Source organism: Caretta caretta, chromosome 15 (assembly GCF_965140235.1).
Source record: "Caretta caretta isolate rCarCar2 chromosome 15, rCarCar1.hap1, whole genome shotgun sequence".
Lineage (NCBI taxonomy): Eukaryota > Metazoa > Chordata > Testudines > Cheloniidae > Caretta > Caretta caretta.
In genome coordinates, this window is record NC_134220.1 from 7,913,260 (window position 1) to 7,937,973 (window position 24,714).

The 24,714-nt window shown below is 43.2% G+C and overlaps 1 protein-coding gene and 1 long non-coding RNA gene across 3 annotated transcripts in view; one reads left to right on the forward strand and one right to left on the reverse strand.

Moving 5' to 3' along the window:
* MED13L (mediator complex subunit 13L) overlaps positions 1–24,714 on the reverse strand; it is a 452,622-nt gene that overhangs the window by 15,354 nt on the left and 412,554 nt on the right. For both annotated transcript variants that reach the window (XM_048821992.2, XM_048821995.2), the window contains 4 exons: positions 22,339–22,562; positions 21,755–21,897; positions 17,855–18,013; positions 16,301–16,477 (listed from right to left, as the gene is read on the reverse strand). In XM_048821992.2, coding sequence (XP_048677949.1) covers positions 16,301–16,477; positions 17,855–18,013; positions 21,755–21,897; positions 22,339–22,562 — 703 coding nt within the window. The remainder of the gene's footprint in view (positions 1–16,300; positions 16,478–17,854; positions 18,014–21,754; positions 21,898–22,338; positions 22,563–24,714) is intronic.
* Positions 7,639–24,442, forward strand: LOC125623130 (uncharacterized). Its single transcript, XR_012665175.1, has 4 exons — positions 7,639–8,022; positions 14,515–14,645; positions 23,957–24,020; positions 24,322–24,442. It is a non-coding gene; the product is annotated as an uncharacterized LOC125623130 (long non-coding RNA).

The window sequence follows — 24,714 nt, forward strand, 5'->3', positions numbered from 1 at the left end:
CCAGACATAAGGCTAATACCCTTCTAACACATAATATATGGAGGACAGCTTCCTCCTTGGTCTTATGTGGCTTAGAGAAGAAAACTGCATATTGAATAAGCTGGTTGGCATGGCAGTCTGAGGATACCTGAGGTAAAAACTTGTGATGTGACAGAAGGGATATTTTCTCCTTGTAGAAAACTGAAAGGGGGATCTATCATTAATGCACTGGAATATTGGTGGCAAAGGAAAGTTTCATCAAACAACTGGAGGACCAAATTTAAATCCCACACCACAGTGAGCTCTCTGGTATCTGGGAAACAGTTAATCAACCCTTTGAAAATCCCTCCACATGGGAATGGAAGGCACTAATAGCCTCTAAATGAACTTGAACAGAATTCAGGGGAAGTCTTGACTTCTTCAAGTCCAACAGGTAATCCAGAACAGCTGAGAGGGAAGAATGGACAGGTGACAACGGTCACTGGATACACTAATGATGAAATCTCTTCCATTTTTGCTGGTAAGTCTTCCTAGTTGAGTCTTTTCTGCTGTTTAATAAAACTTATTGCACCTCTCTCAAACAAGAGACTTCTACCCTAGAGAACCATCAAGGAACCAAGCCCTGAGCCATAGAATGTTCAAATCGGGGTGAAGAACTGGACGAACTCAACTCTTGAGTTAGCAAGTGGAAAATAACTGGAAGCTGTAAGGCTGGGTCAGAAGTGAGGTGAATCACCGAAGGAAACCAAACTTGTCTTGGCCAAGTTGGTATAACCTTTGCTCTGTTTTTCTTGATCTTGTTTAGTACCTTGAATATCAATGGTAACAGGTGACAGGCATAAAGGAGGAAGGCTTGCCTCATGGATTGATGGCTTATGCATCCTTTAAAGCAAAGTTTCTTGCACTTTCTGTTTATGGTGGTGATAATGACTCTACACGTTAGGAAAATATGTTTGAGGATCAGGCTGCCTGATGCCCACTCATAATCTTGGGAGAAGTGCCTGCTCAAATAATCAGCCATGGTGTTTTTATTGCCTAGAAGCTAAGAGGCTGAAATGAAAACATGATTGGCTATGCACTAGGTCCATAGCTTTATTGTTCCAGCACAAAGAGAAAGAGATCTCCCACCTCCTTGGTGATTTTTGTAGTATATCTATCTATGTTGGCTGCTATGATCTTGATGGATAGACCCTTGATTATTGGAAAGAAGTGAATGCAGGCACACCTGACCACTATGAGCTCCAGGAGACTGATGTAGAGAGAGGTCTCCTGGGCAGACCTTTTGCCTGAGACAGTCTGTATGGAGATGAGCTACCTATCGCTTGAGGGATGCATCTGAGGTTATAGGGACTGTAGTGGGAAGTTCAATAAAGGAAACTCCTGCACAGACCTTGGATGGGTTCTCCCACCAACTGAGTGAGTGCAGAACTCGATAAGGAAAGGACACCAATTTGTCAAGACTCAGTTTGTTTGGACTGTAGACGATTCTCAGCTTTGGAAGCAGTGTAGGTGCAACCTGGTGTGTAGTGTGGCAAAAATGCAAGCTGCCATAGGACCTACATGTTGAAGACAACATTTGACCATTTGTCATAAATATAAAGGGAAGGGTAAACCCCTTTGAAATCCCTCCTGGCCAGGGGAAAGCTCCTCTCACCTGTAAAGGGTTAAGAAGCTAAAGGTAACCTCGCTGGCACCTGACCAAAATGACCAATGAGGAGACAAGATACTTTCAAAAGCTGGGAGGAGGGAGACAAACAAAGGGTTTGTGTCTGTCTGTGTGCTGCTCTTGCCAGAGACAGAACAGGAATGGAGTCTTAGAACTTTTAGTAAGTAATCTAGCTAGGTATGTGTTAGATTATGATTTCTTTAAATGGCTGAGAAAAGAATTGTGCTGAATAGAATAACTATTTCTGTCTGTGTATCTTTTTTGTAACTTAAGGTTTTGCCTAGAGGGGTTCTCTATGTTTTTGAATCTAATTACCCTGTAAGATATCTACCATCCTGATTTTACAGGGGGGATTTCTTTATTTCTATTTACTGCTATTTTTATTAAAAGTCTTCTTGTAAAACACTGAATGCTTTTTCATTGTTCTCAGATCCAAGGGTTTGGGTCTGTGGTCACCTATGCAAATTGGTGAGGCTTTTTATCCAACATTTCCCAGGAAAGGGGGGGTGCAAGTGTTGGGAGGATTGTTCATTGTTCTTCAGATCCAAGGGTCTGGGTCTGTAGTCACCTAGGCAAATTGGTGAGGCTTTTACCAAACCTTGTCCAGGAAGTGGGGTGCAAGGTTTTGGGTAGTATTTTGGGGGGGAAGACGCGTCCAAACAGCTCTTCCCCAGTAACCAGTATTAGTTTGGTGGTGGTAGCGGCCATTCCAAGGATAACAGGTGTAATATTTTGTACCTTGGGGAAGTTTTGACCTAAGCTGGTAAAGATAAGCTTAGGGGGTTTTTTCATGCAGGTCCCCACATCTGTACCCTAGAGTTCAGAGTGGGGGAGGAACCTTGACATGGTGGCACAGTGGTGGGATTAACCTGAAATCATTTGAGATCCAGTTGAGATTTTTTGAACTAGAAATACAGATTTTAAAAAGGAAATTTTTTTTTCTTTGGAAAGAAAGTCCAGAAAGCAGCTTTGAAACTGAAAGCAGCTTGGTTTCTCTCTGCTTTGTGGCCAAGCAGAGACAAGGGGATTATCTTGTGAATTGCAGGTTTTTTTGCCTGGAGGCAGGGTACTTAACTCCTGCAGGGAAATTCACAGTCTTCCAACCCATTGTTTTTTTTTTTTCTTTTCTTCCTAAAAGTAAATAGGGGGTGTGTGTTCTACCCATTTGCTTTTTCTTTGGGCTGGGTAAGCAGGTTTCCAAGCAGTTGGAGGTTTTTTGCTTTAATTTGGGCCCAGAGCAGAGACAAGGGAATTGTCTTTTTCTGTAGGCTGACAATCACTATCAGAGAATAGGTATTCTATTCCAGCACAGCAAAATTTTACAGCCAAGTTTTGTTTGTTTATTTCTAAACCTCGGGTGTAAAGTTAGTTAAAAACAGAGAGGTTAGAATGACCAAATCCTCAGCTCGACTACAGCTGGAATTAGCCAAATTTCAGGCTGAGGAAAGACAAAGGGAACATGAAAGACAGATAGAACTCATGCGGCTGGAGAAGGAGGTACAGGAGGCTGCCCACAAGAGGGAAATGGAGGCAAGGAAGCATGTGGAGGAGGAGAAGGAAAAAGAGAGGAAGCATGTGGAGGAGGAGAAGGAAAAAGAGAGGAAGCATGTGGAGGAGGTGGAGAGGATAAAGGCCCAGCAGAATATACCAACAAACCCTAGCAATCCTTCTCCAGGTACCACTTCCCATCCCAGAAAGTTCCCCACCTACAAGGCAGGTGATGATACTGAGGCCTTCTTAGAAAACTTTGAAAGGGCCTGCCTTGGGTACAACATCTCTACTGACCAATACATGGTAGAGCTGAGGCCGCAGCTCAGTGGACCCTTAGCTGAGGTGGCAGCTGAAATGCCTAAAGAACACATGAACAAGTATGAACTGTTTAAATCCAAGGCGAGAGTCAGAATGGGGATAACACCCGAGCAGTCTCGTCGGAGGTTCAGAGCTCTAAGGTGGAAACCAGACATGTCATTTACCCGACATGCCTACCACATTGTGAAACATTGGGATGCCTGGATATCAGGAGCAAGTGTTGAATCTCCAGTAAATTTGCCCTTCCTAATGCAAATGGAACAATTCTTAGAGGGTGTTCCTGAGGAAATAGAAAGATACATCCTAGACGGGAAGCCCAAAACTGTAATCGAGGCAGGAGAGATTGGAGCCAGATGGGTGGAGGTGGCAGAGAAGAAGAAAACTGGTCGCAGTTGGAGTGGAGACCAGAAGGGACCACCCCAGACCACACCCTATTACCGGGGGCCGCCCAAAGCCCCACCTACCTCCCAAAGAACCCTCCAGACCCCTTATCGTCCCACCACCCCGTTCTCCAGCAACCCTCCTCGCCCCAGTGACCCATCAGCTGGACGATGTTTTAAATGTAACGAGCTGGGGCATGTAAAAGCCAACTGCCCCAAGAACCCCAACAGATTACAGTTCATTGCACCGGAATCACACCAGAGGTCCACAGGCCCAGATACCTCCCAGATACCCTTGGAGCGGAGGGAAACTGTGAGTGTGGGCGGGAAGAAGGTCACCGCGTGGAGGGACACCGGAGCACAAGTGTCAGCTATCCATGCTTCCTTAGTGGACCCCAATTTAATCAACCCAGAGATCCAAGTGACGATTCAACCCTTCAAGTCCAACTCTTTCAATTTGCCTACAGCCAAGTTGCCTGTCCAGTACAAGGGCTGGTCAGGAATGTGGACTTTTGCAGTCTATGATGATTATCCCATCCCCATGCTGTTGGGGGAAGACTTGGCCAATCATGTGAAGCAGGCCAAGAGGGTGGGAATGGTCACCCGCAGCCAGGCTAAACAAGCCGTGAGGCCTAGCTCTGTTCCGGAAACTTCTATCAGGACCCAGTCAGAGGTGATGGACCTGGACCCCAGGCCAATGTCTGCAACAGCAGTAGTGGATCCAGTCCCAGAGACCCAGACGGAACCAGTCCCAGAACCGGAACCAGCCGAACAACCAACACCAGACCCCGTGTCAGCACTGAATCCAGTACTTGCAACCTCAACAACAGAGGGCCCCACCGAACCTGAACTGGCAGCAGCCGATAACCCGACCCAAGAGGCTCAGCCGGAGCCTGAATCCCAACATAGTGCACCAGCGGAGAGCGGTTCACAGTCAACAGAAACAGCTCCATCCCCTATATCGCTTCCAGAGGGACCAAGCCTAGGTCCACAATCCCATGAGGAACTGATGTCTCCAGCATCAAGGGAACAGTTCCAGACCGAACAGGAAGCAGATGAAAGCCTCCAGAGAGCTTGGACGGCGGCACGGAGCAACCCACCGCCTCTCAGCTCTTCTAATCGATCCAGGTTTGTTGTAGAAAGAGGACTTTTATACAAGGAAACTCTTTCTGGTGGACACCAGGAAGACTGGCATCCTCAGAGACAGTTGGTAGTTCCAACTAAATACTGGGCCAAGCTCTTGAGCTTAGCCCATGATCACCCTAGTGGCCATGCTGGGGTGAACAGGACCAAAGACCGTTTGGGGGGGTCATTCCACTGGGAAGGAATGGGCAAGGATGTTTCTACCTATGTCCAGTCTTGTGAGGTGTGCCAAAGAGTGGGAAAACCCCAAGACCAGGTCAAAGCCCCTCTACAACCCCTCCCCATCATTGAAGTTCCATTTCAGCGAGTAGCTGTGGATATTCTGGGTCCTTTTCCGAAAAAGACACCCAGAGGAAAGCAGTACATACTGACTTTCATGGATTTTGCCACCCGATGGCCAGAAGCAGTAGCTCTAAGCAACACCAGGGCTAAAAGTGTGTGCCAGGCACTAGCAGACATTTTTGCCAGGGTAGGTTGGCCCTCCGACATCCTCACAGATGCAGGGACTAATTTCCTGGCAGGAACTATGAAAAACCTTTGGGAAGCTCATGGGGTAAATCACTTGGTTGCCACTCCTTACCACCATCAAACAAATGGCATGGTGGAGAAGTTTAATGGAACTTTGGGGGCCATGATACGTAAATTCGTAAATGAGCACTCCAATGATTGGGACCTAGTATTGCAGCAGTTGCTCTTTGCCTACAGAGCTGTACCACATCCCAGTTTAGGGTTTTCCCCATTTGAACTTGTATATGGCCATGAGGTTAAGGGGCCATTGCAGTTGGTGAAGCAGCAATGGGAGGGATTTACACCTTCTCCAGGAACTAGCATTCTGGACTTTGTAACCAACCTACAAAACACCCTCCGAACCTCTTTAGCCCTTGCTAGAGAAAACTTACAGGATGCTCAAAAAGAGCAAAAAGCCTGGTATGATAAACATGCCAGAGAGCGTTCCTTCAAAGTAGGAGACCAGGTAATGGTCTTAAAGGTGCTCCAGGCCCATAAAATGGAAGCATCGTGGGAAGGGCCATTCATGGTCCAGGAGCGCCTGGGAGCTGTTAATTATCTCATAGCATTCCCCACCTCCAACCGAAAGCCTAAGGTGTACCATATTAATTCTCTAAAGCCCTTTTATTCCAGAGAATTAAAGGTTTGTCAGTTTACAGCCCAGGGAGGAGACGACGCTGAATGGCCTGAAGGTGTTTACTACGAAGGGAAATGTGCTGGTGATGTGGAAGAGGTGAACCTCTCCATGACCCTTGGGCGTATGCAGCGACAGCAGATCCAGGAGCTGTGCACTAGCTACGCGCCAACGTTCTCAGCCACCCCAGGACTGACTGAACGGGCATACCACTCCATTGACACAGGTAATGCTCACCCAATTAGGGTCCAACCTTACCGGGTGTCTCCTCAAGCTAAAACTGCTATAGAACGGGAGATCCAGGATATGTTACAGATGGGGGTAATCCGCCCCTCTGAAAGTGCATGGGCATCTCCAGTGGTTCTAGTTCCCAAACCAGATGGGGAAATATGTTTTTGCGTGGACTACCGTAAGCTAAATGCTGTAACTCGCCCAGACAACTATCCAATGCCACGCACAGATGAACTATTAGAGAAACTGGGACGGGCCCAGTTCATCTCTACCTTGGACTTAACCAAGGGGTACTGGCAGGTACCGCTAGATGAATCTGCCAAGGAAAGGTCAGCCTTCATCACACATCTCGGGCTGTATGAATTTAATGTACTCCCTTTCGGGCTGCGAAATGCACCCGCCACTTTCCAAAGACTTGTAGATGGTCTCCTAGCGGGATTAGGAGAATATGCAGTCGCCTACCTTGACGACGTGGCCATATTTTCGGATTCCTGGGCAGACCACCTGGAACATCTACAAAAAGTCCTTGAGCGCATAAGGGAGGCAGGACTAACTGTTAAGGCTAAGAAGTGTCAAATAGGCCTAAACAGAGTGACTTACCTTGGACACCAGGTGGGTCAAGGAACTATCAGCCCCCTACAGGCCAAAGTGGATGCTATCCAAAAGTGGCCTGTCCCAAAGTCAAAGAAACAGGTTCAATCCTTCTTAGGCTTGGCCGGTTGTTACAGACGATTTGTACCGCACTACAGCCAAATCGCTGCCCCACTGACAGACCTAACCAAAAAGAAACAGCCAAATGCTGTTCAGTGGACCGGAAAGTGTCAGAAGGCCTTTAACAAGCTTAAAGCGACACTCATGTCTGACCCTGTACTAAGGGCCCCAGACTTTCACAAACCGTTCCTAGTAACCACAGATGCGTCCGAGCATGGTGTGGGAGCAGTTTTAATGCAGAAAGGACCTGATCAAGAATTCCACCCTGTAGTGTTTCTCAGCAAAAAACTGTCTGAGAGGGAAAGCAACTGGTCAGTCACTGAAAAAGAATGTTACGCCATTGTCTACGCTCTGGAAAAGCTACGCCCATATGTTTGGGGACGGCGTTTCCACCTGCAAACCGACCATGCTGCACTGAAGTGGCTTCACACCGTCAAAGAAACTAACAAAAAACTTCTTCGGTGGAGTTTAGCTCTCCAAGATTTTGATTTCGACATCCAACACATCTCAGGAGCTTCTAACAAAGTGGCTGATGCACTCTCCCGTGAAAGTTTCCCAGAGTCAACTGGTTAAAATCGTCCTTGAGATGTGGAAAATATTGTTAGTCTTTATGTACTTGGTAGTATATTTAGAGATGCATGTGTCTTATTAACTCTGTTTTCCTAGAGCTCCAGGAAGAAATCCCAGCCAGTGTTTCACCCTAGCTGAGATTTGGGGGGCGTGTCATAAATATAAAGGGAAGGGTAAACCCCTTTGAAATCCCTCCTGGCCAGGGGAAAGCTCCTCTCACCTGTAAAGGGTTAAGAAGCTAAAGGTAACCTCGCTGGCACCTGACCAAAATGACCAATGAGGAGACAAGATACTTTCAAAAGCTGGGAGGAGGGAGACAAACAAAGGGTTTGTGTCTGTCTGTGTGCTGCTCTTGCCAGAGACAGAACAGGAATGGAGTCTTAGAACTTTTAGTAAGTAATCTAGCTAGGTATGTGTTAGATTATGATTTCTTTAAATGGCTGAGAAAAGAATTGTGCTGAATAGAATAACTATTTCTGTCTGTGTATCTTTTTTGTAACTTAAGGTTTTGCCTAGAGGGGTTCTCTATGTTTTTGAATCTAATTACCCTGTAAGATATCTACCATCCTGATTTTACAGGGGGGATTTCTTTATTTCTATTTACTGCTATTTTTATTAAAAGTCTTCTTGTAAAACACTGAATGCTTTTTCATTGTTCTCAGATCCAAGGGTTTGGGTCTGTGGTCACCTATGCAAATTGGTGAGGCTTTTTATCCAACATTTCCCAGGAAAGGGGGGGTGCAAGTGTTGGGAGGATTGTTCATTGTTCTTCAGATCCAAGGGTCTGGGTCTGTAGTCACCTAGGCAAATTGGTGAGGCTTTTACCAAACCTTGTCCAGGAAGTGGGGTGCAAGGTTTTGGGTAGTATTTTGGGGGGGAAGACGCGTCCAAACAGCTCTTCCCCAGTAACCAGTATTAGTTTGGTGGTGGTAGCGGCCATTCCAAGGATAACGGGTGTAATATTTTGTACCTTGGGGAAGTTTTGACCTAAGCTGGTAAAGATAAGCTTAGGGGGTTTTTTCATGCAGGTCCCCACATCTGTACCCTAGAGTTCAGAGTGGGGGAGGAACCTTGACACCATTGTTTGTGGGCTTTGTTGAACACTGGAAGTCAGATTTGTCAGTACTGTAAATCCGACAGTAGGTAAGCCCTGGATGTTACGACATCCAGAGATGCCCATATAAACGGTTTATACTGAACTGCTGTCAAAGTGGACTTTTCCACATTGAGTTGGAGTCCTAACCTGTTGAATAGGGTCATAGATTTCCTTACTGCAGAGACTTCATTGTATGATTAGCCCATAAGGAGCCAACTGTTGAGGTAAGGAAACACCATTATTCCACACTAACATAGGTGAGCAGCCTCCACTGCCAGGATCTTCTAAAAGACCCTCGTGGATGAATTAACCAAATGGGAGCACCCGATACTGGAAGTGATTCTGGCTGACCATGAAACAGAGGAATCTTTTGTGAGATGGATGTACCACAAGGTGAAAACAGGCATTCTGAAAGTTGAATCTAAATGATGGAATTATAGTTGCGAAAGTTACCATCCTGAACTTTTGCACTTTGATGAAAGTATTCAGCACCCTGAGATCTAAGAGCAGTCTCCATCTCCTGTTCTTTTTGGGAACCAGAAAGTACTTGGAATGAAACCCCTTACCTCTCTGTTGGCAGAAACCAGTTCTATGGCTCTGTAGAGGAGGGAGAGGATTTGTGTCTCAATAAGTTTCAGAGTAACAGCCGTGTTAGTCTGTATTCGCAAAAAGAAAAGGAGTTCTTGTGGCACCTTAGAGACTAACCAATTTATTTGAGCATAAGCTTTCGTGAGCTACAGCTCACTTCATCGGATGCATACAGTTTCCACAGTATGCATCCGATGAAGTGAGCTGTAGCTCACGAAAGCTTATGCTCAAATAAATTGGTTAGTCTCTAAGGTGCCACAAGTACTCCTTTTCTTTTTGTCTCAATAAGCGTTTGTGAGATGGGTTTCTGAAACAGGATAAGAAGGGGTCGGGGTGGGGGGAATGGAAATAAAGTAGATGAATAACCTGATGCTACAACCCCCAAAACTCATCTGCCAGATGTAATCTGCTCCCATGAAGGCCGAAACCAGGGAAGAGAGTCTGCAACAGTTGGGAGAAGGTAGAAAGAATAGTGCAGTTCTAGATTCTGAGTTGGGGGCTGTTCTTGACCATCAACCAAAACATCAACATTGACATTTAGATGACAAGGAAGATTTGATAGTACTGGAAGATACAACAAATGTTTTCTTTTCTGAAACCCAGGCCTCTTCTTAGATGGTTCAGAAGACTAGGGAACTGACTGGGTAGAATCTTTGATCTGTCTGTGACCTGCTAAATTTTCTGTTGTTCATAGATGTGTAGAGCCCAAGAGATGTGTGGCCTTCAACTCCTTGAGAATGTGCAAGGATTCAACAGTGAACTCACTCAAGAGCTTAAGTCAATCAAAAAGAAGGCCTTCTACAGTGTTCTAGATTTCCCTTGGGAATCTTGATGTTTGCCACCAAGATGCATGATGCATGACAACTGCTGTAGAAATAGATCAGGCTGCTATGTCCTCTCCATCAAGGTCACTGCTAAGAGCTGAACCTCTGTGATGATCATCTGAAACTGTTCCCTATTTTCTAGAGGGAGATGTTCAATAAACAAATTGCATTTGCTATAGTTTGTGTGTTTATATTGAGTAATCAGAGCTTGATAATTAGTGGTCCTAAACTGTTAACATTGTGAATGAGTAGCTCTTGTGACCAAAGAGATCTAGGCATTTTTGGCCTTTATGATGTGGCACTGCTTTTAAGCAAGTGACAGACATCACTGGTTTGGTCAATGCAATGTACCTCTCTACAGGCATGCATGCCTAAACTTATTCTTCCAGTTTATCCTGGATCTACTCTTGAACATCCAACAGATGTTGCACTTAGTTGGGATATGCATGTCTCCCAAACAACAAATACAAGGAAGACCATCACTGACCAGGACAGATTCCTGGCAATGTTTGAATCCCAGGGAAACAGGTTTACCCTGGGTAAATAACTATTGAGAAGAGGACCCCTTCAAAAATGGGGCATGGGAGGGTTGTCTAAGGAAATAAACCCCATAGATAAAAAGAAAAATTCTAAATCGAGATTGAACTAAAAGTAGAGCTACACCTAAAACTAAACAAACCAAGAAGCTATTCCTAGAGCAATCTAGAAGTGGGGAGCGCAGTACACTCTGCCTCAGACTGAGGCAGTTGACGGCAGTTCGTCCACATTGCTCTCTGTACAAGGCATGAGGATGGCTAAGAGCACGTGTGTGGACCGAAGTAGAACATTAACTTCTTTGGAAAACTGTTACTACTACTACTACTGTTACTCCTAATTCTTGGAACCACCTTGTCAGCCTGGACCTGGCATTGTCAAGACAGGTCATCCATAAGGACGGGAAAAGTGGCTGACTGATGAGCCACATTAAGGGTATTCTCTGGAGCACATACTTGGGTGGAGCTCTGCCAGGCCAGGTTTGCTTGCTCTGTAGAAACTTCTGTGGATTATGGGTTCTAAATTGCTTTTGCTTAAAATCCTATGACAAATGGCAATCTGTCTCGTTTTAAATAATAATTGCTGGTTGTTTGCTAAATTCAATTGAGTTTGTGTGTTCTTCTGCTCTTTCTACCTTTAAAGCGAAGTGCTAATAATACTTAAAGGTTTTAGAGAGATTGAAACATTAGTTTTGCTTACAGGTCTCAAAACAGGATTGACTTATTTTAATTCAGTTTGTTTATGTTAATATGTGGGAAGTGACTAAAAAGATAATGGAGAGAAAACAAGTTAACTCTGTACAAAAAGTACATTCTCATTGCTCAGTCATTTGAAACACAAGTTATGAGGCCAAGGCTTGTTCAGATGATGGAAAGTTACCAGTTTAAAACACAAAGCAAAATGTTACTTTCAATGTGGCAATATATTTTCACGATATTTTTCTTATCCAGATTTTGCAGGAAGCAGAGACATTGACAAACATAATGACGATCATTACTACATGCTTAAAACTTCCACTAAAATCCTCTGTTTTCGGGGGTGGGGGGGTGGCAGGTCAGGGAGAACAGAGGAAGCCAAAATAAAGATTAATTAGAAGAACAGCCAGTTTTGTTTTAAAACACAGTGTAATAGTACACATTTCTAGGTAGCTTAAGTTTGCTTAATAGTATACAATTAATAGCAGGGATATAACTTGCTAAACTCCATTTCTAAACTTGTGGTGGCTGAATAGGCTGATTCCATTTGATCTGAATGTAAGGGATTTAATTGCAAAGGGGAGACTTTTTGTCTTGAACTACTTACAGTAATTTCAAGCTGGGTTGCTAAGTGTGTTTAAACCTACACAGGCTGGTTGTTTCCCTTCATATTCTGAAGAGAGCAATGGATGGCTAAAGCACTGAATTAACCTAGTTTATTAACTTCCTTCCTACAACCCTGCTGCACAAAACAGAAGTAATGCCATGCTCTGTTTAGCCTCCAAAACACAAATGAGATGACTAATAGCGTAGAAGGCAGTTTAATTATTAAACACAGAACAGAGTTAAGAAAATTAAATTTAACACCATTTTGGAAAACGCCAGTCCTTGTACATGATTCTAATTAGCATCTGAAGCACTAAAGTCCAGGTTAATGCAGGTTAAATATTTGTACACACTGCATTCAGTCAGGATTCTAGGGCCTTGAAAGGCAGCTGCGTATGTATTAAGAATAGCTTCCCCCTTGTGAGGCCCACTGAAATTCCACGAGGAGCAGATCAAAGACTCTTTCATTAAAAATAGATTTTTTTCCTACTTCTTATTGCAACTTCCCTCTTGAAGCATTTTATTTTATATTTTTTGTAACTACCACTTTAAATGGTTTTAAAGCCATTTTTAAAGATCCTTTGCAAAATAATAAACTAGAAAAATCATATCTGATAAAAGTATTAAATAACAGCAATCCTACTGATTAAGCTTATACAGTTAATCGTATAAAAGAATACACCTGCTAGACCAACAGCCTAGCCTAACCTATACAAGATTGTATTTTTTGAAACAAGATCATTCCATGCAACTTTATATACATGACTGTTGCTTAAATAACGGGATCTTCCAATTAAAAGAATGGCCTGATCAATTCAATAGACACATGCAACTAACATATGTACCTATATGTGACTAGTCACAACAGGAAAGAACATGCTACTGATACAAAGCTATCTGGATTCTTTTTTCTTCCCCATGTACAGAACGTTCTACTGGTGCTGAGCAACAGGATTGTCTACATTCAGACTAATTTATGAAGCGTGCTGTTTACGCTGTTCATTTGCTTCCAAACAAGCCAGCAGAGGATGTGGTTGTTGGTCAGGATACCTAAAAAGGCTAGTCAGACTCCCTGGTACACTGTTCTCCCACCGCAATGAGTTACTGCCATTAAAAGTCAATGACAATTACTTGTAAAAAGGCTTGGAAGAATTCATTTTTTAAATTATATTTCAATAGATAAAAACTGAAAAATGTTTCAAATTGATTTATCAACAAATGTTCATAGTTGTGAAAACTTATGGGTCAATTTAAATTTTCACTTGTAGGAAATTATGGGGAAGACAGATTAGACAATATCTTTTATTGGTCCTGACCTGAAGAAGATCTCTGTGTAAGCTCAAAAGCTTGTCTGACTCATCAACAGAAGTTGGTCCAACAAGAGGAAGTTACTCACCTTGTGCAGTAACAATGGTTCTTCGAGTTGTGTCCCTATGGATGCTCCATAGTAAGTGTATCTGTGCCCCTGCGCCTCTAATCAGAGATTTTTGGTAGTAGCGTCCCTTGAGCCTGCACATGTGCTCTCCCTCCCTCGTGGTCTGCCTTGAGGCTATCTAGCACTGCACAGGCAAACCTCCCCCACAGTTCCTTCTCTACCGCAGAACCCTATGGAGTGGAGGAGGGCAGGCTGTGGAGCACCCATAGGGACACCTCTTGACAGTGAGTAACTTCCTGTTCTTCTTCGAGTGGGTATCCCTATGGGTGCTCCATTGTAGGTGACTGCTGAGCAGTTCCCACCACTGGAGGCTGGGACTTCGGAGTGGAGTCTGTTACTACAGAGAGTACTGTGGAGTCGAAGATAGCATCAGAGGCTGAATTTCCAGTGATCACATAATGTTCTGCGAAAGTGTGGGCAGAGCCCAAGTCACTGCTCTGCAGATTTGCAAGACAGGGTCATTTTTAAGGAATGTGACTGAGGTAGAAATTGACCTCATGGAGTGTGTACGGATTCTGGATGAAGGCAGCAGGTTGTCCCCTTGATAAGTGATTAATGCAGCAGAGACCCATTTGGATAGTGTTTGAGCCAATATTGCCCAGCGTTTGAATCTTTGCTCGAGCAAAAGGAAGAGGTCAGGGGACTTCCTGAAGTCCTTAGTCCTGTCCAAGTAGAATGATAGTGCTCTTCTACTTCTTGCATACGCAGAATTGCCTCACTGATGTCACTATCTGGGTTTGGGGAAAAAACAGGAAGATGGATCTGTTGATTTATATGGAAAGTGGAGGCAACTTTAGGGAGAAACGTGGGATACGGCCTCAGAGTTACTTTGTTTTTAAAAAAGACCGAGCATGGTGGGTGTGCCATGAAGGTTGCTAGTTCTCCTATGCGACTAGCTGAAGTGATGGCTGTTAGAAATGCTTTCTTCATGGACAGGTGTAAGAAAGAGCAAGCTACCATGGTCTCAAAGGGAGATCTAGTCAAAGCCATGAGAACTAGGTTAAGATCCCAGGTTGGAGCGGATATCAGGTAAGGGAACCAGACTTGTCTTGGCCAGGAGAGGCTATCAGAATAACTCTTGCTTTGTCTTGTTCAATTTTCAACAGGACCTTGGGTAGAAGAGGAAACGGGAAAAGGTATACAAGAGGTCCCCATCCCATGGAAGGATAAGGGTGTCTCCCAATGAATGTTTCCCCAGACCGGCCCTGTAGCAGTAACAAGGACATTTTTTGTTCCGGTAAGTACCAAAGAGATCTGTAGTCAGGGTTCCCCAAAGGGTGAATGTATCTTGGAGCAGATCTAAGTTCAGTTCTCATTCGTGCCTGTGAGAAAAATTTCTACTGAGATTGTCGGCTGTCACGTTCTGTATCCCTGGTAGATAGACACCTGAGATAAGCAAATTGTGATGGATGCATCAATTCCAAAGTTTGAGTGCTTCCATACCTATGGAGCGAGATCTGGCACCCTCTTGGTGACTTATGTAAAAAGGAAACACTATGAAGGAGAATAAAAAAAACAAAATCAGCTACTACTTATGCTAATGATGCAGATAAGGAAGGGACTGCTGCTTGCTCCATTGGTGGCCAAAGGCCTGAAAGATAACACATCCACTTCTGATACACTGGCCCACTCCTCACTTACATTTTTTATCTGCTAAATATTGTATATACAGTTCATAGTAGCGTTTCCACTTCTTTCATCACTGTCATACTTTTCCAGGCATCGTACAAGGCTAGGTCCTTTCTATGGGCAACACCGTGTTGTTCTAGTAAGTGTAGCACACATTTTCTAAGTAGTGCAGCTACACAGTCATGATTACCTAGCATGATGGAGACACCATCTGAAGTGAACATTCACTGTGTATCCAGATTGTGATCTGTGTAGAATTGTTTTATGGCATCTTTAATATGCCGAGCACCTCATACAGCTGACTGGACAATACCAGCACACACAGTCTTGTGCCTGACATCATTCTGAGCTCAAAGCTTGATGTAGAGGATTGACATTTTGTTCACTGCAATGTTGATGCTCTTGTCAATTACCAGCGTATGAAATTGTGAATTGCATACAGCAGCCAAGATCTCATTTTGGTCTCCTACATTAATAGATTGTAGAAATTCAAATGCATAGTTCTTGCTCCTCCAGCTGGTACGAAGATTAACCTATTTCACTGCATGGTTGTGAATGTGCTGCATGGACAATATGGATAAATTTATTTATATAGCAAGAAGTACATTATCAATCAGTATTTTTACTTCATCTCAATTTGCTCACTGACGTTTCCCCTTTTCTGTCCGCTTTCAGTAGACTCCATGTATTAAATGCTTAATTCTAAAGCCATGTTTCCAGTTGTGAAGAATTTTTACTGCATCACCATGAGCTTTCTGAACTAAACGCCATTTCAGAAAGTCCAGTTTCTATTCATTCTATTTTTTACTAGTTGTACTCCCAGCCACTAGAGATGCACTGTCGATAACAGACTGCTATACGGCTGCACAGCTTAAAGGGAATATTGGTTGACATTCAAAAATTAAAGCCTTCTAACCATTAAAACACAAATTATCAACATCACATGTCAACATATATAAAATAAATATCCTTAAATAAAACAATAATAAGTTCTCAAGCAGCATTTTTCTGACTTTGCCTATTTCTACATTTCAATTATTATTGATGGAAATATTTCTTTTTACCATTAAATTGATGTTTACCGACTTCTAATGATAAAAATGGAACCTTAACAAAGCCTACTTGGAATCTGCGAGGGGAGAATCAGACCCTTCAGAGTTTTGGTGCTCTCTGGCACAGGCCTGATCTAGAGTAGTATCATCTGTAAGGCACAGTGCAGACAGGGATACTTTACCCACCACACTATCTCCAGAGTTAACTTACCATTGTTGGGGCTAAATCCATCCTCATTGGGATAATTTGCTGGAGCTACCTGGATGGTTGCAGAGGTTGGAAATACCAGGATGTGCGTACAAGAGGCATCCTGAGGGGTATTCAGTTGAGATGACTGCAGATTCAGTGCAGTACTGCGGCCAAACACGGATCCCATAGTGACAGCATCTTTCAGGACAGAAACAAAGGCAGAATCATGAATCCTCAGTCTTGCATGTTGTATGTTTGTGTTTAGTCCAATAAAATTACTAGACACGTAATCTGGAATGGCATGCTAATAAAAATGTTTTCTGAGGTTTCTTGCTTTAACTCTAAAAGCCTTTTTACTGGTAAAGCCTGATGACTTTAAGGTAACAACACTATACGTATAAATGGAACCTCTAGCCACCTGATCTCATACTGCAGTTCTCTCTATCTTTCCTTCTGTCATCTCATGCTGCTCCTTAGTCCATCCCACACTTAAAAGTAGCATAAAACTGACAGAAGAGAAGGGAAAGGTTTAAAAATCTGTCTAAAAAACCGCAACAACCAAAAAAAAACCAAAAAACCACCAGATTTTAAAGCAAGACATTTATAGCCAAAAATACCTGTGAATTTTCGTTCGTTGAAAACTGGAAGCCTTATTTACAATCCATAATGCTAATCAAAGTCTGACCTAACCTAAGAACTGAACAGTGATTGTAAATGAAAAAAAATAATTCCCCAAATTCACAAAAAGCTACATAAAATGTAGCACTCCCTGAGATGAAGCGGGAGTATAAATTCAAGCACAAAAAAGCCAACAAAAAGAAACAACAAATACCTACAATTCAAACAAATACAACAAATGAGAAACAGAGGAGGTGGAGGAGGAAACATATTTTTAAAATTAGACAATCCAGGTAATCTTAAAGCCAGAAAATTGTTCCATGATATACTCAACAGCATCTCTTGTTGTCACAGTAACTTCCACTTCCTACTGAGGAGCCTCATGAACCTAACTTTAATTTGGTTCTCCCTTGTGGATTTCTGTACATAACAGGGCCTCTTCAAGAACAAATGGATATTACGGGGGCCGTGGTTTTAGCCTCACTTTCAATGTGAGTCACAATTCCAATCTCCCCCTCCACCATCCCATCCTCCCCACAAAGACACACACAAACACACTTTTTGATCCTTCACACAGAAGAGTTCCCACAGCAAGAATTTTTGCAGACCCCTCTGCATCAGGGCCCATACAATAGTGATATATTTATTCAAGCTGAATATATGAAACCAGTCTTCCTCCAGGGCATGACTTTCCAAATAAAGATACCAGGAGACCCCATCATCTTGACAGGGCATAAAGAAATCTCCTTCCTGGAAGTAAACTCCCGCAGCACTGCAATTCCAAGTACTACTATAGTCCACTGGGCTGTCCCAAATTATAACTTTTCTTGCTCTTCTTTCATTCATCTATCCTAGTGAGGTCTCACTTTTGTGACCAGAAACCACCCACTTTGAAGAACGTCCAATGTGGACTTTAGGCCAAGGAAAAGTTTTAGTAACATGCATTTCTGTAGTTACCTGGCATCACTACAAAGGACCCCTGGGGCTCCATGGCAACCAAGCAGGCACTGAGGATAGAAGGAGAGTCTGCTGTTGAGATCCCACACATGCGGCACACTTCCTTCAGCTGTTTGCTGATTGTCTGCAGGGAACATTCCCCAAGGAGGATACTCCAGTCTGAAATGCAGTTAGTTTCAAGAGAATGTAACAAAACTCTGGAAATATCTCAGTAATGTTATTTCTACCTTCTGTAATATGGTGGTGTTGGCTGAAAATAAATATTAACAACACTTTGTGCTTCTATGGCATCTCAAACAAACATCCCTTTGAGATAGAGAAGTACAATCCCTATCTTACAGATGGAGATAGGCACAGAGAGACTGTGAACTTGAGCAAGTCACTTAAAACGATTCCATGTTAAAGTTGGGATAAAGCCACGTTCTACTGTTTCTTCTGCTTTAACCACTGGAATAGCTTTCCTTCTATTGGTAATGAAAAGCAGCCCAGGAGATACGAACAAGGAATGAAACAGTTACTGTAAAGTACGTTCTGTTTGTTAGACGGCAAATACTGTTTTCTGGTTCAGGAGAGCTTCACTCAGAATGTCTTCCAGTAACAGTTCTGGCAATATTAGTTTTGCATTGGTTCTGTTAATCATTTCTTACACAACCATTCAAGTCAAATACGTTATCTTAAGAAGATCCACTGTATCTGAGTGGTGGTGGCAGTAACAGATCATGGTATTCCTTAACTGTTAGTGTGGGATTCAAAAATCCTCTTCCCTTAATTGTAATCTAAATCTCAGCTATTACCCTTATGTAGCGCTGAAGATCAGCTGCTCAGTAAGCATGAGACTTTCCTCCTATTTCACAGGTCCTTCGCCACACACATTATGTTACTGACACGCAATGTGGTTTGCCCTAACACTTGAATGTTGTGAAAGATGGTAATGTTCAGAAGAAATGTCCTTCTAAAAGGAACCTGATTTATAATTACAAATGGGATCAGAGCTCTGGATCCAAATGACACGTTCTGAACTGCCTTCTAATGTGAATCATTCAAACAAACAGACACTATTTTTCCTCTTAATTTTTAGCAATAAGACACTCTAGGCAGTACATAACTGAGGGATTACTGAAATTGGACTTGGCCTTTAGCCTCTTACTTAACAATGCACCCAGAGCATGCAATAATCCCTCAGAAATGCACTGCCTGCCTCATCCTATTACTTTAATGTCACTCCAGTGTGAGCATTCTTTACATGAGATCATCTCTCAGTTGAACTGTTTCTTTTTCTACAGAAGAAGTAGAAATACAATTGTTTTCATCTGACTAACATGCTGCAAACTGGAGTGCTTGAAATCTGAGTGCTCGGTCAACATGAATCCCCACGCACAACACCAGAAAATGCCATAGCGCTATAATTAAAAAGAAAGAAAGAGCTGTGAAGGTGAGTATTTCTTCAAAGGAGCACTCAGATGCACTGTAAAACTGTGGCAGAGGATCTCCTCTGATAGAACAAAAGCAGTTTAAGACACTGAGGTCAATCTTCTGAAAACAGCTACCAGGAACCCCAACTAAGCAGACAGACTCACAATAGAGCCAGGGAAAAGGATCTGCTGATTTTAAATTAAGTTCTCAATCTCTGTTCCCTTTCACCCTCTCCACTTTAACTGACAGCCCTGTGGTTGGCACCTCATTCCCCAACCAAGGGATAGATAACTGCTTCTTCCTAAAGCCAATTTAAGCTCCTCCTTTGTGTGTACTAGCTGAATTGAAGGTAGTGTGATTTCTGCTTCTTTTCCTACACTGACTGAAGCAGCAGCTCCCTAAGGCTAGCCTGAGTGCTGGTATAGAAAAATGATACACGCTGCTTATCTGATTTATTTTAATTAGCCCCAAACCCATGAATCTGGGATTGCTTTGAATAAGTCACTACAACACCTTAGGTGATTAATGTGAGAATGCACATCTTTATCCTCCAGCCTACATTACCTTTCATGCTCCAATTCAAACAACAAAACGCACTAAATGTCTTACCTATATCCCTATCCCAGCCCTAAGATTTGCTCCATTTTTCAGTGTAGAATCATCCACCCAGACCTGCATAAGAGCCTCCATCCTTCTGGCTGAAGACAGGTGGAACTCCTTTCAGGGCCTGTACGTGCTGATCTTTAAATTAGGAGGGATCATTCCCTGAGTGAAGCAAGGCACTCCTCTTCCAATCTATGTACTAACTGCATAACTCCAGCCACGATGAGACGTCTCATACCACCTCAAGAAACTGAACTGAGGTCAACTACATGGCAGCACCAGAGTGCCACCATATTGCTAAACTCAAAATCTTGTTTGTAATACTGTTTCTGGTAATCAGAGTACTGCAGACATGCAAGTAGAAACTTATTTCAGTGCAAGCACAGGCTGGTTGCAGCTTTACTGTATGGGACAGAAAAAGGAATTTTATAGCATAGTCATTCAGTGGTCTGCCAAAGAAAGTATTCATCCAAGTGATTAGAATGCATAGGCTACCAAAAGTAACTTCTGTTAGCTCACATATTCATCTGATTTTAAGGAAGAATAATGTATAAATCACTATCTACTAAATGTTATTGTAAATCAGTTCTACAGTCTTTATAATGAGGTGACCTACAACCTTACCTCAACATATACCATACCAGGTTATTCAATTACTGATTTTTTTAACCCTGTTCAATATTTTATCTTGTTTTTGAATTTGGATCAGCTTTGGAAAATGAAGTTCTCTGCACACTGTTTTTTCTTTCAGTGTAGCCTAAGTAAAATTCTCCATAGTGCCCTGTCAATGTCCACAATCCCCTAATGGGGATGCCAATTGTTGGACATTCCTTGCAGGCCACAAGGTACACCCTAATATTAAGTAAACCCTAGTGACCAGTTCATTTTTAGTTACTTTGCAATTGATGTAATTTTGACACATTGCTCAGTATCGTCACTGTATTCAGTAGAGTTGCTTCCATTTGAAGTTTTAAAATCAGATCTTAACCGTGTATCTGCTACTTTCCTGTGAACACTATACCCTGACAGGATCCATATGGGCCAGCTCCTCAGTTACCCTAAGCTTATGCTAGACTGTGACCAGGACAGGGCTTCACATTTCCAGGGTTAAAATTATACATAGTATGCTACTGTATTAAACCACTCAATAATGCCAGGCTGTACTTCACTTTTGGCTTACTAGTCTCCCTATGGTTACTATCCTTATGCTTTTGTTATTGCTCAACACTAATAGGGCCCATCAGACCAAACTGCACTAAATTACATCAACTGCCTTGTGTGCTACAGCGAATACCTGAGTACTCAGTACTAAACTGAGACTGTGTAAAACTGGATATAGCTGATTGTAACACTTTAAAAAACAAACCGAACCAACCTCTTGTTCCTTTTTGGGGTTCTTCCTTAGCTACTAACATGTACGTGTTGTGTAAGCATTTCGCAAAAGCAGTAACAATATTTACCATATAGCAATGTACATTTTCGAAGTACTGTGCAAATAGTAACTAGCTAATCCACACACCTGTGGGCAGCAGGTGAGCAAGTGAATATAGTTATCCTCACTGTACAGACAGGGAAAGAGACAGAGATAAGATGACTTATACAGGCCACATAATGACTTAGTATCAGAGGTCGAATTATAACTCCCGGTTGTAGTGTCTGGTTTGCAGCATCATGATCAATATATTAAACCATCCTATCTAACCACGAAACTAGCATGTAGCTAGGGTGACCAGAGAGCAAGTGTGACAAATTGGGACAGGGGGTAATAGGAGCCTATGTAAGAAAAAGACCCAAAAATCGGGCCTGTCCCTATAAAATCGGGACATCTGGTCACCCTACGTGTAGCTCTACTCCTCAGCACATGGCATCCTTAGCTGTCCTTACCTTTTAACTCCCCGTGGCCCAGTCTTCCAAGTCGCCCAATTACAACTCTCCAGGGCAGTGATGTCATCTGTACAATCCCAACACACCATTCCCACAGCTTTTGAAGACCAATTTTACGTGCAGACACTTTGCTCCTCCTTGATCTGGAGATAAGAGAAATGAAGCAAGAATTTCAGATTTCTATTCCATTTCACTATTTCACTTTTTCCTATCTAACTGAACTCTTATACTGCCCCCAGAACTGTAAGAGCTGAGTGTCTCATTTACATTCAAATACCAAAAAGTAGAAAAGGAGTCTTTCCCTCCATTATAGGCATTGCAGTAGTGCCCAAAGGCCCCAGTCACAAAATAAGCACCACTGTGCTGAGCACTGTACCAGCTGTACTTGAGAGATGCACTCAGTTGGCATTTATAAAGCAACCACTTTCTTACTCCATACTTGGTAAGCTATGACACAAACCATCAATACAAAGAAATGTTATCACCCCAGTAACAGGGAACTAGAAAGGGATGTGCAAACGGCCAGATAAAGTGAACACAGAGAAATGTCGACCCAAACTTAACATAAAACTGAAGGTTTCTACCTGTTTGGCAAATCAATATTTACAATGCAGGTTTCCAACAGCTCGCCATGGAGGTCAGTGCAGGATGCCAGGAGCCAGCGCTGATCATGAGACAAACAATATCCAACAAAGAGTACATTGTATTTCTGACTGGCCTCTCCAAATGTCTCCCCAAGCTCTGTTTGTTTGTCTTTGATGGGTGCCAGTATGAAAGGAGGAGAGTAGAGCTGAATTGGACTGGGGCGCTGTAATTAAAGTCAGCATCGTCATCATTAGTACAGAGTTATCTAAAGCAGTGCTTGTATAAGAAATGCATAACATGGAACAGTGATATACACATGAAGAAATATGAAAGTTATGAAACAAACAGGTAGAAGCCAAGGAATTCACACTCAAAACTAATATATCCTGGAAAGAGATGAACATAAAGGAATTCATCACCATTAATAAATGTCACCTAATTCAGACAGTCTCATGCACTTAGAAATTTTTTACTCCTGGAGGAATTCTGCACCATTGCACATGTACAGAATTTATGTCCCCTGCATATTTCTTTGCTTCCCTGCAGAAAAATGACTTTCTGATGGGGAAGCAAAAGGAAGCCACAAGATCGATCATGCAACCCCCCTCCTCAGCAGTACGTTTCGGGTGCCCAGGACTGCCGGCAGAGAGGTAAATGACTCTGGGGCCGGAGGCAGGACTGGCGAAGACCCGGCTGGTGGTTCCTACCCTGTACTGAGCTCAGCTGCTAGTCCAGGCTGGGCTGGGGAGGATGGAACTTCCTCTTTCCCTGCATGGCATCTGGGTCCGGGTCAGACACACCTCCAGATTTCTCCCCTGGCTGCAAGAAGCTCTGCAAACTGCCCTCCCCCACTTCCTGCACCCATTTCTCCTCATCTGCAGGGGGAGGGATCTCTGTACAGGGAGTTGCTCCCACATCCGCCCAACCTCATGCATCCAGACCCCCTCATACCCAGACCCTCCTGCCAAGCCTCACTCCTCCACACGCAGAATGCCCCATGATGAGCCCCACTTCCCTGCTCTTAGACCACCCCAACAAGCCACCCACACCCAGATTCCCACCCCACCGAGCCCCAACCAGCTGCACCTGGATCACCACCCCACTGAGCCCCACTCCCCCACACCCCTCCCCCCGCTGAGCCCCAACCACCTTCACCTGGACCCCCTTGCAGAGTCCCGTTACCATTGCACCCAGAACCCCCCAAGCCCCTGTGCATCCAGATCCCCCACACCTGGATCCTCCCACATTAAGCCCTTCCACATTTGGATCCTGCCTTGCTGAGCCTGCCTCCCACACCTGGGGTGTTTCTGAGGGCAGGCCGGTCCTTGCACTGTGTCAGGGTTGGATGCAACCTCATCACTGAGTCCATGTCCCGGGGGGAGGGTGAGAGCTACACAGTGATCTCCCACCTCTGTGCAGCTAATGGCCTGTGCTCCCCAATACCATGCTGGAGCCTCCATATTTATTTGACAAATAAAATTTGCAGAATTTTAAAATATCGTGTGCAGAATTTTAATGTTTTGATGCAGAATGCCCTCAGGAGTAAATTTTTTTAAAAAAGTCATGGGCACTAAAATGTATTTATAAAGATGCTGAACTTTTATTTTCCTTTTACAGATAAGGAAACTAAGGCACAGAGGCTGTGACTTGCCCAAAGCCGCGCAGCAAGTCAGTGGCAGAGGTAGAAATTTAAACCCCGATTTTCTTGTGTTTTAATTGCTAAACATGCTAAATATATACAGGCTACTGACAATTTGATCTAAGAAATATCTGTATGTGTTAGTGATGAGTTGATAACTCATGAGTAATGGAGTGACAGAGTCACAAGTTATAAACCTTTTAAAATAGGGGCTTCTATGTAGACAGTGCTGATATAACCTCATGTAGCAAGGGACAGGAATGGCAATCATAATATGAATACAAAGTATCTGAAATCCTGCAAAGTACAAACCTTTGTTTTTCTATTGTTTTTCTTTTTCTAGAGCTATTTTGGAGGTCTCAGTGTCAGAGCTGAACAGCAGGCCTGCTGCTAATCAGTTCTACAGTAATCACTAACTCAGGTAAAAAAACTACCAGATTTTGAAGGACGCCCCCTAGTATTATTCAGCACCCAGTTTGTAATTAAAGTATTAATACAATTCTGCCTCTTTGTGTAAATACTTTCAATCACTCCTGAAACAATGCATACCCAGTAATCAGTCATCACCTTACTAAACCACCTCCTTCTCAAACATTGTGTTGTATCCCTAAAGGAATTATAAAGCAAAGGAGGTTACTGGATAGGTGGTCTAGAGTAAATGATCTAGGAACTGATAGGCTATCATGTCTAACTTTTTAGTTAACTGAGAATACATTTTGGGTGGGGATGGATGAGA